This window comes from Sturnus vulgaris, chromosome 27 (assembly GCF_052056855.1).
Source record: "Sturnus vulgaris isolate bStuVul1 chromosome 27, bStuVul1.hap1, whole genome shotgun sequence".
Lineage (NCBI taxonomy): Eukaryota > Metazoa > Chordata > Aves > Passeriformes > Sturnidae > Sturnus > Sturnus vulgaris.
Window position 1 is genome coordinate 2,972,507 of NC_142269.1, and position 16,488 is coordinate 2,988,994.

Here is a 16,488-nt window from a genome sequence, read left to right on the forward strand (position 1 = left end):
CTAATTGGTCTGCGAGGGAAGAAAAGGGAAAAACCAGTGGATTGATTTCTGAGGAGCAAAAAGCTCATTAGACTTGCAAAGAAAACCCACTCAAGTCTAAAGGCACAGATATTTCTCCTCCAGACTCCAGTGTAAACCACACATGCTTTCCACAGGCACTTAAAAAAAAAACCAGCCTACAACCAGCAGATTTCAGTGTAAAACAAAGCTCCAGCTCACAGATGGAGGAGGGAGATCCATCCTGCTGCAACAGAGACTCAGATTCACTCACAGCAGAGCTGTTCCCACCTTAAAAACCTCACAAGGGATTACCTACAGGGCCACAATTCTGCTGAATCCAGCACATCCAAGGGCTGTTCACGCTAAAAAGGTGGGAACAGCCCTGCCCAGAGCAGGAGCTCCACATCCCCACGAAGGAGCAGTGATCCAACGTGGGGGCTGCACCCCAGGCAAGGCTGAACCTGGTGCTCGGGGAGCTTTCACCAAACCCAGCCCCTCTCCCCAGACCACTCACCCCAATCCTCTCCCCAGGACTGCTGCCAGGTGAGTGGGAGCATCTCTGTGCAAGATCAGCAGCCCAAGGGACCTCTGCAATTGCTTCCTTTTCCATCTCCACAGGCAGGCAGAGCCCTGTGGCACCCAGCACTACCCAATTTACTGGTGAGCACCCCCAGCTCCAAGGATGTGCCCTTGGGGTGAGCCCCGGGTACCACCCAGCCAGCTCTGGAGTCTGAACACCAGCAGCAAGCAGAGCCCCTGAGGTAGAAAGAGCTTACACTGCATTGGCAGAAAAAGCTAGAAAGGCAGCCCAGCTCTGCTGCTGCTGCAGCAGGAGGGAGAGCCCTCAGAGAGCTGCTGCTGCTCTGAACTGAGGCTGGGAACAGCCAGGATGCTGAGCTGGGGCTGCCCTGCACCCTGCACAGGACAGGTCACAGGGAAATGCTCACCTCGGGTTTAACAGCCACGCTAACACAGCCAGAGACGCTCACCGTGCTTTAGGAAAGGGCTCTCAGTGCTTTTCCACAGACTCGTGGGTTTGCAGAACGAGCCAGAAAGCACCAGCCACGACCATTTTGCTCAGGGTTGGCTGCTTTACCTGCGTGCAGAACCACAACTCCCCTAAATTCCTCTGAATCCCTGCTGCCACATCCCAGCAGCCCCAGCACACCAGGAACCCTCCCGGCATCACCAGAACTGTCACAAGTCCCAGGCACTGCACCACAAGCTCCGAGCCCAGCCCTGCAGCTCAGCAGAGCCAGAACACAGCCTAGGAATAAACCAGCCAACCTAGAAGCCGACTGACCTCACCAGCCAGCAAGCTGAGCAAACTGGAAAATACTGGAGCCAGTGGAAACCAGTGCCCTGGTTCTTCCCTGGCTCATTCATCAAGTGTCAGAGCATTCCTACAGCTAAATTAGCAGCACTGCCCCAAAGGACACCAACACCACAGCCAAGCCTCATCAGCACGCTGGGCTGACAAAATAAGATTATTCTGCTTAAGACAAACTCAAATCCACAGCTTTCTTCCAGCTTTTGAATAATCTTGCTTTTGGGAAGAAAGGGACCGGCCACCCTGAGCATTTCCCCTCAGACAGTGCCTCGTGATCCAATTTTCCACGCTCTGCCAACCACGAGGGATTTGTCTGGAGGCCTGGGGTGGGCACACCCAGCACTCAGCGTGGCTACCACGGGCCCACACGGCCACTCGACAGGATCACAGCCACAGCTGTGCTGCAGATGTGTCAGGACAATTTGTCACTCCCTGCTGATGAAGGCAGGCTTTCAGGAGCTTCAGCACCCGCACCAGCTCACAAACATTTCCAACGTGGCTTCTCCAGCAGCCCCACAACACTGCAAAGCCACATTTCCACGTGGGGACACAAAGGTAAGCAGGGAGCAATCTGCTCCACCCTCAGCAAAGCCCAGCAAGGTGGCACCCAAACCAAATCCCACACCTGGCAAAACACTGGGAAAAAAAAACTACACAGGTGATACACAGACCAAGGAGCACTCCACGAGGAACACGGCTCTCCAAAATGCAGCAGAGGAACACAAAAGGCAGAAGATAAAACACGCACCTCACCAGCACGCTATGAGCATCCCTGGCTGGCTACACCCAGCTCTTCCTCAAGGAGAAAGAGCAGCTACAGTGTCACATTTCCCTCATTTTTATCCTCTGCGGACTGGCCAGGGGAGCAGAATTTCGCATGGCTCTCGGGAAGGAAATGACAAAGCTGCAGCACTCCCTTTCCATACATAAAATACGTGAAATAAATACGTTTGTTTAGTCCTCGTGAAGCTGCAGCTCTTTAAGCACAGAGGGAATGGGACAGTTTGACTGGAATGCCTTGGGAAGGCACAGGCTGGAAGCAGATACAGAGGAGAGGGAAGGGTGAGCAAGACTGAATTGGAAGCCTGACCTGTAAATACCTAAATACTTACAGTGCTTGACAGAGGGAGACACAAAAGCTGCACTTACCACCGGCAGGGACTGGACCCATCCCCTCCTCACGCAGCTTCCCACCATTCTATCCCCAGTTAATCCCTGCTGATGCACGATAAACATCCCCATCTGATCTGTGACACCATCTGTGGGATGGGCATCACATTTCCCCAGGTCTCAAAAACTGAACTCCACCTGCATCTGATTCAAAGGATGAGAAAATGCAATACTTTAATCAGGTGTGAACCATCTGCCAGTGGATCCTCATCCCTGGAAGTGTTGGAGGCCAGGTTGGAGGAATCTGCTCTAATGGGAGATGTCCCTGCCCACGGCAGGGGGATGGAACGAGATGGTCTGAAAGGTTCATTTCAATCCAAACTATTCCATGATTCTATGCTCAAATCCTCGACAAACTCCAGGAAAATCAGCCAACACTTTGCTTTTCACTTTAAGTCGCTCATCTTGGGGTGAAACCCAAGCTTTTTGTGTATCAAGAAGGAACAAAGCATAACTGGGTTAGACAAATTTTTTACTCCTAGAGAGAAGGAGGTTTTAATTTTTCTCCCCTCAAGAGCAGCCTGCAAATGCCCAACTGAGACCTGTATTGATTGACCACCCTGAGAAAAATAGTGGCAAGAAAACTGAAGCCCACGATGAAAGCCATTAAACACCCCATATCTGAGGCACTGGCAGCAGAGCCCAAACCCCTTCAGCGGATGGAAGCGGGCAGCCATCGCTGCAAAGGCAAATTAACCATTCTCAGCAGCAAATTTTGTTCCACTGATTCAGACACGCATCCAACATCTGCCCACATCCACGCCGGGGAAGCTCGGGAATACTCTGCATACAAATGGTGACAGCTTAGCTCATCTCAGCTGCTCCTTCCAGCACGTTTCCAGGCAGGAGCAGCCTCTCGCTGCAAATGGAGCTGCACCTCGCGTGGTGGTACCACAGCAAATGGAAGGAGAAACTCCCTTTAAAGTGATGGCAGCTGCCCTCTGCGAGCAGCAGCAGGATTGCGTTTCTAGGTGTTCAAAAACACCAGGAAAAATCATCTTCCCTAAGCCAGTCCTGCCTTGTGCTCGTGTGGCAGACAGGGATGCAGGCACAAATCTCCATCCCTCACCTGAAAGGAGCTGTTTCTGCTCCTTGCAGGTTTGATTGCTCCAAGGCAGGAGGGCAGGTGTGTGCTTCTGGAAACACCTGGCGAGGAAACTTCCCTTTTCCTCGCTAAGTTGGACTTAAAATAAAGAAATACCCAACAACCACAGGTAAAAGGCAAAACCCAGAAAGGGGGGCAGCCCCATGCCCCGCCTGGTGGGATTTGGGGAGGAGAAAGAAGAGACAGCATGGGAAGAGGCAGATGGAAGGGACAAGGGGGCAATTCCAGCATGACAAGGGCAATCCCAGCACTGGGATGTGCACGGCACGTCCAGGGACCACCAGTGGCACCAAGCAGCACCATCCCAGCCCCAAACCCACGAGGATGGGCACCAGCATCCCCATCCCGGCTGGAAAACACCCGGGATTCAACGGGATGGGACCCACCTCGCTCACGTTAAATACGACATGGGCACCGGGGGGTGCAACAAAGCCGGGCAACGCCGGGGTGCCGTGACCTCAATAACGCTTCCCCCTCGCAAAATTTAGGGCTGGGCGTGGACAGCTCCTTTTTTTTCCCATTTTTTTATTCGAAACGCTTTTTCGTTCCGGTTGCCCATTATTGATTAACGCACCGTTTTTAATCAGCGCTGCCTCCCTCCTCGAGGCGGCTGCAGAACATGGCCCCGCGCTGCCGCCCCTCCTGCCGCAGCCCCGGCCCCACCTGCCGGGAGGAACCGGGGCCGAAACGGGCGCAGAACGGGGAGCGAGCCCCAGATCCGCCCCTCTCCATCCCTCCATCCATGCATCCCTCCATGCATCCATCCCTCCATGCATCCATCCATCCATCCATGCATCCATCCATCCCTCCATCCCTCCCTCGCCCGCCGCACCTGCCCCGGCCGCCCGCGCTGCCGCAGGGGCCGCGCCTGGCGCTGCCGCAGCCCCGGGGCGCCGGCACCGGGACACGCCCCTCCCTCCCCTCGTTTTTGGGATGAAATAGTAGGATTTTGCCATTTCTCGGGGGTTGATTGTTTTTTTTTTTTTCTTCATCCCCCCCCTCCCGTTCTCGGCGCGGGACGCGGCGAAGGCAGAGCGTGCCCGGGGGTTCGCCGCGCTCCCCCCCAGCCCATCCCATCCCATCGCACCCCTGCCCGTACCTGCCGCTGCGGGGGTGTCCGCACCGGAGCCCGGCGGTGACAGCGGTGGCGGTGACGGTGACAGCGGCGGCGGCGGCGCGGGCGGGGCGGGGGCGCGCGCGGGCTCCGGAACCTTCGCCGCGCCGGCGGGGCGGGAGCGCGCGCGCGCGTGCGCGGAGCGGCCGCCGAGCCCCCCCCCTCCCCAACTCCCGGGGAGCGCCCGCCCCGCCCGCGCGCGCGCGCGCGCCCCCGCCGCCGCCGCCACCGCCCCATTGTCTGCGGGGAAGCGGGGGCGCGCGCGCTCCGCCCCGCCCGGCAGGGGGCGCTGCCGCCATGCCCTCGCCCCTCACGCCCCTCACGCCCCTCACGCTCTATGGCGGGCGCTGAGGGGCGGCCGGGGCGGCCTCGGCGGGGCCTTGAGATCCCTCCGAGATCCCTCCCTCCGCACCCGCCACAGCCCCGGGGCATGCGGGACGCCTCGCCGGCCTTGCCGGCCCGATTTCTGCACAAGCTCCTGCACAGCCCTCAGTGTCCGTGGGGATGGCGGGAGCGCCGCTCGTGTGGGGACGGCAGCCCCTCAGCAGCCGCCACACGGGTTTCATTTCCTCCTCCTTTCCTCCTGGTAAGCTCCGGGCTGACAAAGGGAGAGCAGCCGCTTCCTTCACAGGGCGGCAGCTCCGCAGCATCGCCCTCAGCACAGTGGGGAGGAACAGGCCGCAGAAAGCATGGAGGGACACGGCTGGCAGCTCTCGTCGGCTTCTGGTGCAGCGGACACCTGTGAGAAGGAGCAACAGGTGACAGGAGAGCGGCCCCGAGCTGCTGGGGCTCCCTCGCCACCCCGCCACCAGCCTGAAGCACTGCAAAGCAAAGGGAGAGGCTGAAAAACCAGATCCTGATCCCAAAAGATCCCTCTCGTTCTTGCCTGCTTCATCTGGAACAGCAGTGAGCTGATTTTGCTCGGTCTGGAAGCGTTGTGGACGCAGTGGAGATCCCTCGATGGAATTACTACCTTGTGTTAACAGGGTTACTATCCCTAATAATTGGATTTAGTAGAGAAACTGCAGGAGGGCAGGATCCAGTTTTCAGTTTTTCCTGAGAAACGCTGAGGTGCAAATCAAGGACCAACATCTGGTCTAAGAACAGGCTTTTTGTGAGAGAAACAGATGAGGAACCTGCAGCATCAGGTTCTTCTTAAAGCCCTTTTTACCTGTAACTGCTGGGTATCTCTTTATTTTAAGTCTAACTTAGATGGGAAAAGGGAATTTTCCTCACCAGGTCTTTCCAGGAGCGCACACATGCAGCACCAGTCTGCTTTTTAAAGCAGACCTGATTGGGAATGGTCCGTCTTGGTTTGGAATAAAGGTTTATGAGTGTCAAAGCTATTCTCTTACTACAGTAACTGCAGATTTACAGATTAGAGTTGTACCAAAAAATATTTATGAACATGCAATGTTCTAAGATAGTTGGGTTTGTTTGTTTTCAGGTCAATAGTAATAGGCGATCCATATAAAACCAGAGCAATGATTCTTTTCTGCCCATTTCTAAACTGCCTAAAAAGTACCCACTATAATTTAGCTGGAGAATTTTCCTAGATTAGACACATCTCCTCTCAAAAATCTATCTCAGTTTTGGGAATTGTAAAATAAACACTACAGTGCTACAAGGGGATCCGTCCTTGTGAGATAACAGAAAAGAAGATGAATTACAGTGCAAGCAGCTCGAGCCCAATGTGGGACAGCAGCTCTTCCAAGAGGATGTGGGATGTACCAGGAACAGCAGGCTGACTGGGAATCAGCTCAGCATCCTCCACCAGGATTATTTCTTCATCTAAAGACAGCAAAACTGAAAGAGACTCTGAGCCTCATTCCTTGAAGTGCTCAGCATGACAACACCTGTCTCTCTAAAGTTACCTCAAGGCCCACTTAGATCTGCCTGAGTTCTCAGCAACAAGTCCTGTCTGGATCCAAGAAATCCTGGGCTGGGCACTGAGGCACCATTAGAGCCAGTGCCAGCGAATGTTCAGGCACATCCAGCCCATTTAGAAGATCTGCTGGCAAAGGTTAGTCCAGAATGAAATACATCACTTGCTGCAGCAACAGAGAGATGTTTCCAGAACTTCTGGAGCAGCCCAAGTCCCCAAGTGCAGCCCCAGGTGGGAAGAGCTGATCAGCAGATCCTGCCCCAGCTGACAGGAACTGCAGAGAAGCTCTCTAAGGGCACATTTCTTACCTGTACGTGCAGCAGGCTGACAGCTGATGTGGAGTTTAATTACTGCACTGAGCTCTTCTGGCTCTTCTTCGTGTTCACAGGGGTTTTGTTTATTGGAAAAGGGATCTGGGAGTTTTTCCTACCATTCTCAGGCCAGGCTGCTCTTCCCTTCCCACTCCTGGCCCATACTGCTGCTAGGTATACACTATTTTAACACAAAATTATAAAGGAAGCCTTTGGGGAGAAAACCATGGGGTCTTTATCTTCCATACCTGTGTCTTCATCCCTAAGACCAGGCTTATTTTCCTCTCAGGTGAGGTTTGTCACCTGTTTCATAACGACCAAGGTTTTCCCTCGCAGGTGCTACAGAAGGTAGGACAGCACTGCCCAGGTGTCACCTGCAGAGCTGCAGCTGCGTCAGAAATTCTGGGTTATATTGGGTTATATTCTGGGTTATACAAGTCTGATGTCCCCAGGGCCTCCTCTGGCCACAAGCTGCTTCATTTCAGTCACTTAATTCAGCTTAAGGCTGGCTTTTGCAAAACCATAATGATCCCGGCTGAAATAAATACTCAAATTCTGCACTGGCTTAATTCCATTAAAGCACTACCCTTTTGCAACCTGGCCATTAAAGTTCACCTAAATAAAGGAAACGGGTTAATTGCTTCCAAACTGCGCTTTCCAAAGTGCCGAGGCAGGATAGATCTTTCCAGAGCGACTGCAGGTGCCGGCAGCCCGTGGTGTGACCCTTGCCCGCAGGAGCCCCAGGCAGCCCCAGCCCCAGAGCAAGGTTCCCGGGCCGTGGCCGTGGCCCAGGACACCAGCTGCGTTTCGTAAGCGCCGCGGAGCCGGGAGCAGGCGGTTACACAAGGGCTCCGCAGCCGTGCGGTGTCACGGCAGGACAGACCCCAGCGCGGCTCACGCAAACCGTCCCTGCGGCTCAGGGGGGGATTAGAGCTCAGCTGGCTCCTTCCCACCAACCAGGCACATTTCAGCTTGGTTCTCTCCAGCTGAAGTGACTGAAGAGTTCGTTTCCACAGTAATCGGGGCACCCTCAGCACCCCGCCGAGGCCAGCGGGACTGCGAGGATGTGAACTGGGACAGAAACGTTCCGGGCTTTGGGCAGCGCAGGCGGCCAGCGGGCTGTGACTCAGCACAACGAGCCAGCCAGGTCCTCAGCAGTGCTGATCTTGGGATAAACAAACTCACCCTTTCACCCTGACCTCTTTAGCAAACCGACAGACTCAAAGAATCGAGGCCAAGGCACTTAAACCATCTTTCACTGGTCCCTCTTGACCCCACCCCATCTGAAAAAGCATTGCTCCTGTCTCTTTTCAGTGTGTGGGAGCCGCACAGAGCCCAACACCTAAACCAGAAGATACGAGACCCAATACCCCTAAGGACAGATATATTTTTAATTAATCATTATTCCATTTCTAAATTACCAGCTGCAAGAGGCTTTCAGATCATTTAAAGCCCGTGTCTCTAAGAGGCAGAGCTGACTCATCAGGGAGGCACAGGATGTGTTCACTTACGGGACCTTGTGGGAATTATTGGGCTCCTGGGCTCACATCACTTAAAGCCAAGATTCCCTTGGACCTGGCGTCACGGAAGGGCAGTTCCTGGCATTAGCTGCTCCCTTCACTGACAGTTCTCAGAGATGCCAGCAGCCAGGAGGGACTTTATTCCTGGAGGAGAGCAGCCACCAGAGCTCTGCCAGCTCTGCAAAGGGACAGGGAAATCTCTGTGGGTGCATCAGGCTCCATTCCAAACACACCCCGGGACTGCAGACTGAGCCCTGTACTGCTCCTGTCCAACAGGCAGAGGCTGCTCTGGCACCTGCACATCACCTGTCCTGGAGCACTCCGTCCTTCCCGCAGGATGGCACTCACAGGGGAGCCAAGAGGGATCAGCGCAGGATTCATCCTCGAGTTTGTCAGGGCAAGAGTTCAGCCGGCTCTGAGGCAGGGATTGCATCACGCAGCACCACGGCAGGTCCTGCAGTGATGTTGTCACACAAACGGAGTCACCAGAACTCTGGCCAGCGGGAGTTTCCTGAAGGAGCTGTCATCTCATCCCAGTCCTGCACCCCCAGTTCTGTTACCCGCGGGGCTCTCGGGGCCAGGTCAGAGCCGGAGCTGCGGGGCCCGTGCGGGTTTCGGAGGGGCTTCGGGAGCCATCTGCTGTCATCAGCCCAGATTACACGGAGGGGCTGACGGACACCAGAAAGGCTCTGCTCCCTCCCATCTGCACGCGGACGAGCTTGAACCACATTCCCAGAACCACTGAGGTTGGAAAAGACCTCCAAGATCATCGAGTCCAACCTGTACCCAATCCCCACCTTGCCAATCAGAGCACCGAGTGCCATGGTGAGCCATTCCTTGGACACCTCCAGGGATGGGGACTCCAAACCCCCCTGGGCAGCCCCTTCCAATGTCTAATCGCCCTTTCAGTGAAGAAACTCCTCCCGAAAAAATCTCCAAATTTAACTACAAGCAGGAATAAGAGCCCCTCAGGGAGATCACCACCTCATGCAGAAGGACTCGGGGCTCTCCACAGGAAAAACACAGCACTTCCAAAGGAAGAACTCAGCTTGAGAGTCTGCACTGAGCAGAGATGGGATTCCAGCCCCCCAGACCCATCAGGGCCTGGCATGAATCCCAGCTCTCAGGTGGAAGTGGCAGGGCAGTCGGCCCTGCTCGGAGGAGCTGCAGGGAGCGCGGCAGAGCCTGGGGAGATGCTGGGTGCTCACAGTGCTGGCGCTTTGGGAACTGAGAGCCTTTGTTCCTCTGCAGGCAGCAGAGTGGCACTGGGCCTGGCACGGCACCCTGCCCATGTCCCAGCCTGCCGCTGACCCTGGCACGATGAGTGTGCGAGCCACACCAGAGTGTGCGAGCCCGGTGGGCTCAGGGTGGGGAGGGGGAGAGGCCCAGGGCTTCAGCACGGTGTGTGCAAGGCACAGCGTTCTGTCAGCACGGAGTGAGAGTGTGCAAGGTGAACCCTTTTGCCAGCATGGTGAGTGTGCAAGGTGAACCCTCTGTCAGCACGGTGAGTGTGCAGGGCACGTACAGGGTGTGTACAAGGTGTGTACAAGGCGTGTGCCAGGTGTGTACCAGGTATGTACAGGGTGTTTGTGTTCCGGAGGTCTGTACAACGTATCTGTCTGTGTTCCAAGTGTTTCTGTATCAGCTGTTTGTGTACAATTTGTCTGTATCCCAGATGTTTCTGTATTCCAGGTGTTTCTGTATCCCAGGTGTTTCTGTATCCCAGGTGTTTTTCCCCCCCGGGCCGGCAGGGGGCGCGGGGGGGTGCGGGGCTCAGCGCGCATGCGCAGGGCGGGGCGGGCGGAAGTGCGGCGGAGGGCGCGGGGCGCCCATGGGGCTCCTTAAAGGCGCCGCCGCCGCCGCCGAGCCGCCCGCCGGTCCCGGAGGGACGCGCCAAGCCTGGCTGGAATGAGCAGGTGGGGCGGAACCCCCGGCGCTTCCCCGACACCCCCGTCCCCCACGTCATGCCCCTCGTGGTCCGGCACGCGTGGCCGCTGCCTCAGTTTCCCCCCGTGTCGGGGGTCGTGCGGCTGCCGAGGGTGTGGAGGCGGCCACGGGGACCCCCGGACTCCTCTCCCGGGGAGGGGGCGAACCCCGAGATTGCCGGGGCTGCAGATCCTGAGAGAGGGAGGTGTAGGGCCAGGGGAGAGGGCACAGCCCTGGGCTGGGGGCTCCGAGCTCTGGTAGGGGTGGGCAAACCCCTCCGGGGGGCTGCAGGCTCCAGGTAGGGGGACAGAGACCGGGTAGGGGTTCAGGCTGCGGGATGGGGGCTCACCTGGGCCACAGGGGGACACACCAGCACTGTCCCCTGCTCCAGGGGACAGGCGTTTGTGCCCCAGCAGGGTGAGATCACGCTGCTGTCCGGGCACCCCGGGGTACATGATGGGGACCCAGCTTCACATCCCTGAGGCTGGAGCAGCCCAGGGTCACGAAGTGCCGGGGATCTGCCGGCAGGAATCCCCTCTGGCTCAGGGCTGGAGTCCTGGGCCTTTCCAGTCCGGCAAGAGCCCCTTGAGCTTCCCCGCAGCCCCCCGTCCCTGGGAATTATTTGCATTGATCTTAAGCCGTGTTTGTTTCCCCCGTTTTTGTCCCGATCTCACCGTGCCGTACCCGGCCCCGCTGACACTCCGGGCAGATCAGGGGCTCTGGGTTTAGGGGCTCATTTTATCCTGCGTGGAGAAGGGAGCAGCTCCCAGCTGAGAAGGGAGCTCGGGTGCAAACAGGAAGCCCTGGCGGTCCCCGCTGCCCCAGCACCGAGGCTGGGGCTGTGCTGGGACATGTCACGTTTGAGGAGAGAGTTTATCAGGTGTGGCAGAGCTGGGAGCAAGAGATTTCCCCTGGCTTGCGTCAGGCCGAGCAGGAGGGCTGGGTCGCAGGGAAGGATCCGGAGGCAGCGCCCTGGCCCTGGCACGGTTCTGCAGTGGCTGTGGGGCCCGCGGGGCACGTGCCACGCTGCCCTCCCGCGCTGGCCACGCTGTGGCCTGTGCCCAAAGAGCACCCGGGTCCTGGGGGAATGGACGGGGTGGGTTCAGGACAGGCCCAGCTCCTGGCACGTGCGGGGCTGGGATGGATCCAGCTCTCCCAGTGGGGCAGGCACATGTGGCTTCAGGACAGACCTGTCCTGACTTGCAGCCTTGGTCACCCAACAATTCCAGGGCCTGCAAAGGAGAGATTTATGACTTCTCTGACCTTGCAAATTGCTGAGTCAGATGGTGATGTTTTTTTGCTGCATTCCCAGGCTATAAAGAACCCTGTGGGTTCTCCTGCTATGGCCCTGTCCCGGCATGATACTCATCCCCAGGCTGCAGCGAGAGGGAGCAGCTGGTGCTGAATGTGCTGAGGGTCGCTTCTCCACATCCTTCTCCCTGGGAGGGGTGTGATATCCCCGGCTTCCCGAGGGCAGCACACCAGCCCTGGAGGCTGCAGCCTTGCCAAGCCCCAGCGGGATCAGCCAGGTTTGAGATGCCTAAACCCTTCCTGAGGGGCTTGTTGCAAACTCACGAGGGGGATCTCCCCCTCCCTGGTGTCCCACCATGGCTGCACTGGGCTCTGCTGCCATCCCAGCCGGGGCTCCCGGGGGCTGTCACGGCATGGCTGCTCTGTAGACTTTGTTCCTTCCTGTCCTTAATTTTCCGAGTGCAGGGAGGGGACAGTCCTCCTTCCCCAAGGACATGGAAGGCTGGACTGTCTCCACCTCTCCAGCCAGGCTGGGCCTGCTGCCAGTGTGAGGCCAGGGGGTGTTATCAGGGCTGGGCCGGCCCTGGGAGCCTGTCCCTGTCACCCCCCAGGACACCCTGATTATGGGGGGCCCTGGCCTGCCGTGTGCTGCAGCGATAGCACAGCGGGTGTGGGACACCTGTCCTCACTCTGCTGCACTGGGGATGCCGGGGGGGCTCCCTGGGGACCCCATCCCTGCTCAGGGACCCCCCAGCCTCGAGCATCCCCTGCTGTGCATTGCAGGGGGACAGTGCCATGGCTGAGAAGATGTCACCGAGCCCCGGCGGGGGCATCACGCCTCTGCAGCAGATGCTGGCCTCGGGGACAGGTGCCATCCTCACCTCCCTGTTCGGTGAGTGTGGCAGGGCAGGCACTGGGGTGGGGGGCTGGCACGGGGGGTGGCATGGCTAAGGGATGGTGTCATTTTAGTGACGCCGCTGGACGTGGTGAAGATCCGGCTGCAGGCCCAGAGGACTCCCTTCTCCAAAGGTAACCCCCCCTGGCCAGCAGCCCCCCTTCTCCAAAGGTAACCCCCCCTGGCCAGCAGCCCCCCTTCTCCAAAGGTAACCCCCCCTGGCCAGCAGCCCCCCTTCTCCAAAGGTAACCCCCCCTGGCCAGCAGCCCCCCTTCTCCAAAGGTAACCCCCCCTGGCCAGCAGCCCCCCTTCTCCAAAGGTAACCCCCCCTGGCCAGCAGCCCGCGGGGGTCTCAGCTGGCAGAGCTGTGGCAGGGATGTCTCTGCTCTGGAGCGTGGGGCCATGGTGGGCTGGCAGGTTACCATGGGCCCCTTGTCCTCGCAGCTTGGGGGCCCTGCTGGGGGAGCTGGGCTGGTGCTTGGCTCTGTCCTTGCCCTCTGCAGCCCGGTGCTGAGGGGTCAGCGCTGTGCCTGGCAGCCCCCAGCCCTGCAGAGGCTCAGCCTGCTGCAGCTGCTGGCTGTTCTCCCACTGCCTTTGTTCCAGTCTCCATGCTGCTCCCATGGGCTCGGCCCCTTCCTGTGGGCTCAGTGGGCTGGGGCTGGCCCCAGGGGACTGGTTTGGTGACAGTAGGAACTGCTTGGGAAGTGGCTGTGGGGACATGCAGCCCCCTCACCCACAGAGCTGTCCCTCTGCCTGGCTGGGAGCTGCAGCACACACGTGTGCCCCAGCCCTGGGTGGCGGCATGTCCCCTGGGTGGCTGCTCAGTGTGTCCCCATTGTGTGTTTCAGTGTTGGCAGCGCAGTCAGTGCCCTGGGGCGCTCAGCCGGCCACATGTGAGTACGCCAGGGGCTCCTGCTGCCAGGGGCTCCTGCTGCCTGCCAGGGCCTTTGCTTTCCCAAGCCTTCATCCTGGTTTGCTTCTCCACTGGCGGTGGCTTGAGCTCCTCTGGCTGTGGGGACATCCCTGCAGCGTGGGGGCTGGCATTGTCCCCAGCCCAGGCTGCCCCTGCAGCTCTGCTTTGGGGCTGGCTGTGCCACATCTGTGGGGATCTGTTGGGCGGCAGGCCTGGCTCTCTGTGGCCCCCATCTTGTCACTCTGTCCTGTTGCCACATCAAAGTCCCCTTGGATTTCCACTGCCTGGTGTCCCTTGTGCCTGGCTTGAGAGCGCAGTGGAGGAGCCAGTGCTGATGACCCCACTGTGCCAGGGCAGCAGAGCCAAGACCAAGAGAGGCATAAACCCTCTCCCATTGCTGGCAGCGGATCCTACTGGTTCTGGCTGTGATCAGACCCTTGCTGGAGGGTTCTTCCTCTCCTGGCCTTGGCCTCGGACTGGTCCACACTGGGCTCCAGCACTGAGGGTTTGGCTCCTTCCTGGAAGGTGTGACAGCTTTGGGATCAGATGTGCTGGGCATGGGGCAGAGGGGAAGGGTCTCCTGTGTAATGGTGGTGCTGTTTCCTGCCTCAGGGAAGTGTTTCCTGTACTGCAATGGGCTCATGGACCACCTGTACGTGTGCCAGAATGGCAATGGCTGCACCGCCTGGTACAAGGCCCCCGGCCACTTCACCGGCACGCTGGTACGAGCTCCGGGCTGGGGCCTCCCCACCCCAGAGGGGTGTCGGGGTTTTTTCTGGGGGTTTGCTTGTCCCTCTTCCACCTGTAACTCCTGTCCCTGGTGCTCTGCTCTCTCGCCAGGATGCCTTTGTGAAGATCACACGCTATGAGGGCATCAGATCTCTGTGGAGTGGCTTGCCGCCCACCCTGTGAGTTTGGGGATTCTGGCTGCTCCCACCTGCCCAGGCACACAGACATTGGTCCCAAGCCCCCTGCCAGCCCCCAGAGAGGGAAGACATGTGCCCCTAACAGCCCTTCTCCTCCTCGCAGGGTGATGGCTGTGCCAGCCACCGTCATTTACTTCACTGCCTATGACCAGCTGCGGGACTACCTGCACGCCCGGATGGGGAGCTGGAGCCACTGCATCCCCCTGCTGGCTGGGGCCCTCGCCAGGCGTGAGTGCCCCTCCTCTGTGGGGTCCCCCCATGCCCACCCTGTGTCCTGGCAGCAGAGGGTGGCAGGTCTCAGTGCCCACATTCAGTGCCTGGCTCTCCTGGCGCGATGCTGGTGGCTCTGGGACAGCCAGAGCAAGCAGAGCTCATTCCCCGTGTCCCTGTGTTGCAGTGGGTGCTGTGACAGTCATCAGCCCCCTGGAGCTGATCCGCACCAAGATGCAGTCCCAGCAGCTGAGCTACCGTGAGCTGCGTGTCTGTATCCAGTCAGCAGTGGCACAGGATGGCTGGCTGTCCCTCTGGAGAGGCTGGGGCCCCACCGTGCTGCGGGACGTGCCCTTCTCAGGTATGGCTGTGAGACGGGGCCCAGGGCAGCCCTGTGCTGGGGGCTTGGCGTGCCCAGGGTGGCAGCACTGGTGTCTCCTCTCCCCCAGCTCTGTACTGGTTTAACTACGAGCTGGTGAGGACGTGGCTCTGCAGGCAGGCCTGGCTGGACGGGGCCACCTTCATGGTCAGCTTCGCATCCGGGGCCATCTCTGGCACGGTGAGTTTGGGATGCTGGGGCTCCCTTGGGGGGGTTGGCCCCTGTGGGAGGGAGGAGTGGGACTGGGATGGTGCTGGGTGGTGACAACAGAGCTGGCACTGGGCAGGAGCCCCACGTCCTGGCTCACCATGCAGTGTCAACCCCACAGGTGGCTGCAGTGCTGACACTGCCCTTCGACGTGGTCAAAACCCAGCGGCAGATCGAGCTGGGAGACAGTGAGGTGCACCCAGGTGAGGGGCCAGGCTCCAGGCAGGTGCCTGGGGGGCAACCAGGATTCCCCCTGGGTGTCCCCCCACCCTCACCTGCTCCCCTCTCCCCACAGTCACAGCCTCCAAGCCTTCCTCCACCTGGCTGCTCATGCAGAGGATCCGTGCTGAGTCTGGCACCCGGGGGCTCTTTGCAGGTGAGGATCTGCCCTGCCCCGTGCTGGGGTTCAGGGTGCCCTGGTGTCACCGTGGGGCTCACAGTGCTGTCCTTGCAGGGTTCCTGCCCCGTGTCATCAAGGTGGCACCTGCCTGCGCCATCATGATCAGCACCTATGAATTTGGCAAGAGCTTCTTCCAGAAGCTGAACCAGGAGCAGCAGCTGCGGGGATTGTGAGGAGGCCTGGGGCAGGGCTGGATGTGGCCATGGCCAGGGACAGTGCCAGCCCTGCTCCAGCCAGGAGCTGTGCAGAGCCCAAGTGCCTTCGTTCCTGCTCTGCCTCCCGCTGCCCGCACACGGAGCCAGGGCCAGCCTGGCCACTCCCTCTGCCAGCCACGCCGGGGGACATCTGTGCCTGCTACTGTGACACTGGGGGGGAAACGGAGCCCCCCGCACTCATCCCTTGGGGCTGGACAGATGCTGCTGCTGGAATCATGGACACTGGCAAGGATGGGGTGTCCCAGGAGACTCGGCCTGGCAGGAGATGGAGCTGGGGCTCTGGCAAGGACCAAACCCCGGACCTTGGGGGCTTCCCTGCCTGCCCGGACCCCCCAGCCCTGCTCTGCCTGGGGATCTGCCCCTCCTGACCATCACTCACACACAGCCTCACCTCGCTGGCTCTGCATGGCCTGGGGACATGTCAGGACCCTCTCCCTGCCTCTGGACCTCTCCTCCCACTTGGGCTGTCCCCATCCACTGTCACCCCTTGGGTTGGACAGACCCTGTGTGGGGACAGACCTCACTGCTGCTCCGGGGGGCCATTGTGGCACCCCTGCCCCATCCTTCCACTGCAAGGGCCTGCCCCAGCTCTGCGGGCACTGCCCCCCTTACCCCGGGACTCATGGGGGGAATTTATCTTAATTTCTTAAATAAAATTATTGTCTCTTAGTGGAAGGATTTCCCTTTGTGTGCTGGGGTGCTGTGGAGGCGTCTGTGGGGTGACAGCCACG

General features: G+C 59.1%; 2 protein-coding genes across 21 annotated transcripts in view; one reads left to right on the forward strand and one right to left on the reverse strand.

The window, feature by feature from the left end:
• The window catches only part of MAPT (microtubule associated protein tau), a 39,341-nt gene extending 34,486 nt beyond the window's left edge, over positions 1-4,855 (reverse strand). For 4 of the 12 annotated variants that reach the window (XM_088179554.1, XM_088179557.1, XM_088179555.1 and 1 more), the window contains exon 1: positions 4,705-4,846. The gene's annotated coding sequence lies outside the window, so the exon portion shown is untranslated. Of the gene's footprint in view, positions 1-4,704 lie in introns of all 12 variants that reach the window. The other 8 variants (XM_088179561.1, XM_088179559.1, XM_088179558.1 and 5 more) reach the window with 3 other exon arrangements.
• Positions 4,856-10,201: 5,346 nt separating this feature from the next.
• Positions 10,202-16,426, forward strand: SLC25A39 (solute carrier family 25 member 39). 9 transcript variants are annotated; one of them, XM_088179569.1, is made up of 13 exons: positions 10,213-10,351; positions 11,674-11,890; positions 12,396-12,504; positions 12,582-12,641; positions 13,356-13,400; positions 14,033-14,142; positions 14,261-14,328; positions 14,450-14,574; positions 14,744-14,917; positions 15,006-15,115; positions 15,264-15,345; positions 15,438-15,518; positions 15,597-16,426. In XM_088179569.1, the coding sequence occupies exons 3-13, from the start codon at positions 12,408-12,410 to the stop codon at positions 15,713-15,715; spliced, it is 1,071 nt and encodes a 356-aa protein (XP_088035695.1). In that variant the 5' UTR covers positions 10,213-10,351; positions 11,674-11,890; positions 12,396-12,407; the 3' UTR covers positions 15,716-16,426. The 9 variants fall into 9 exon arrangements, with proteins under 9 accessions (XP_088035691.1, XP_088035693.1, XP_088035694.1 ...); XM_088179571.1 differs by having other exon boundaries at positions 11,674-11,768; XM_088179565.1 differs by lacking the exon at positions 11,674-11,890 and having other exon boundaries at positions 10,202-10,351.
• Positions 16,427-16,488: the final 62 nt, after the last annotated feature.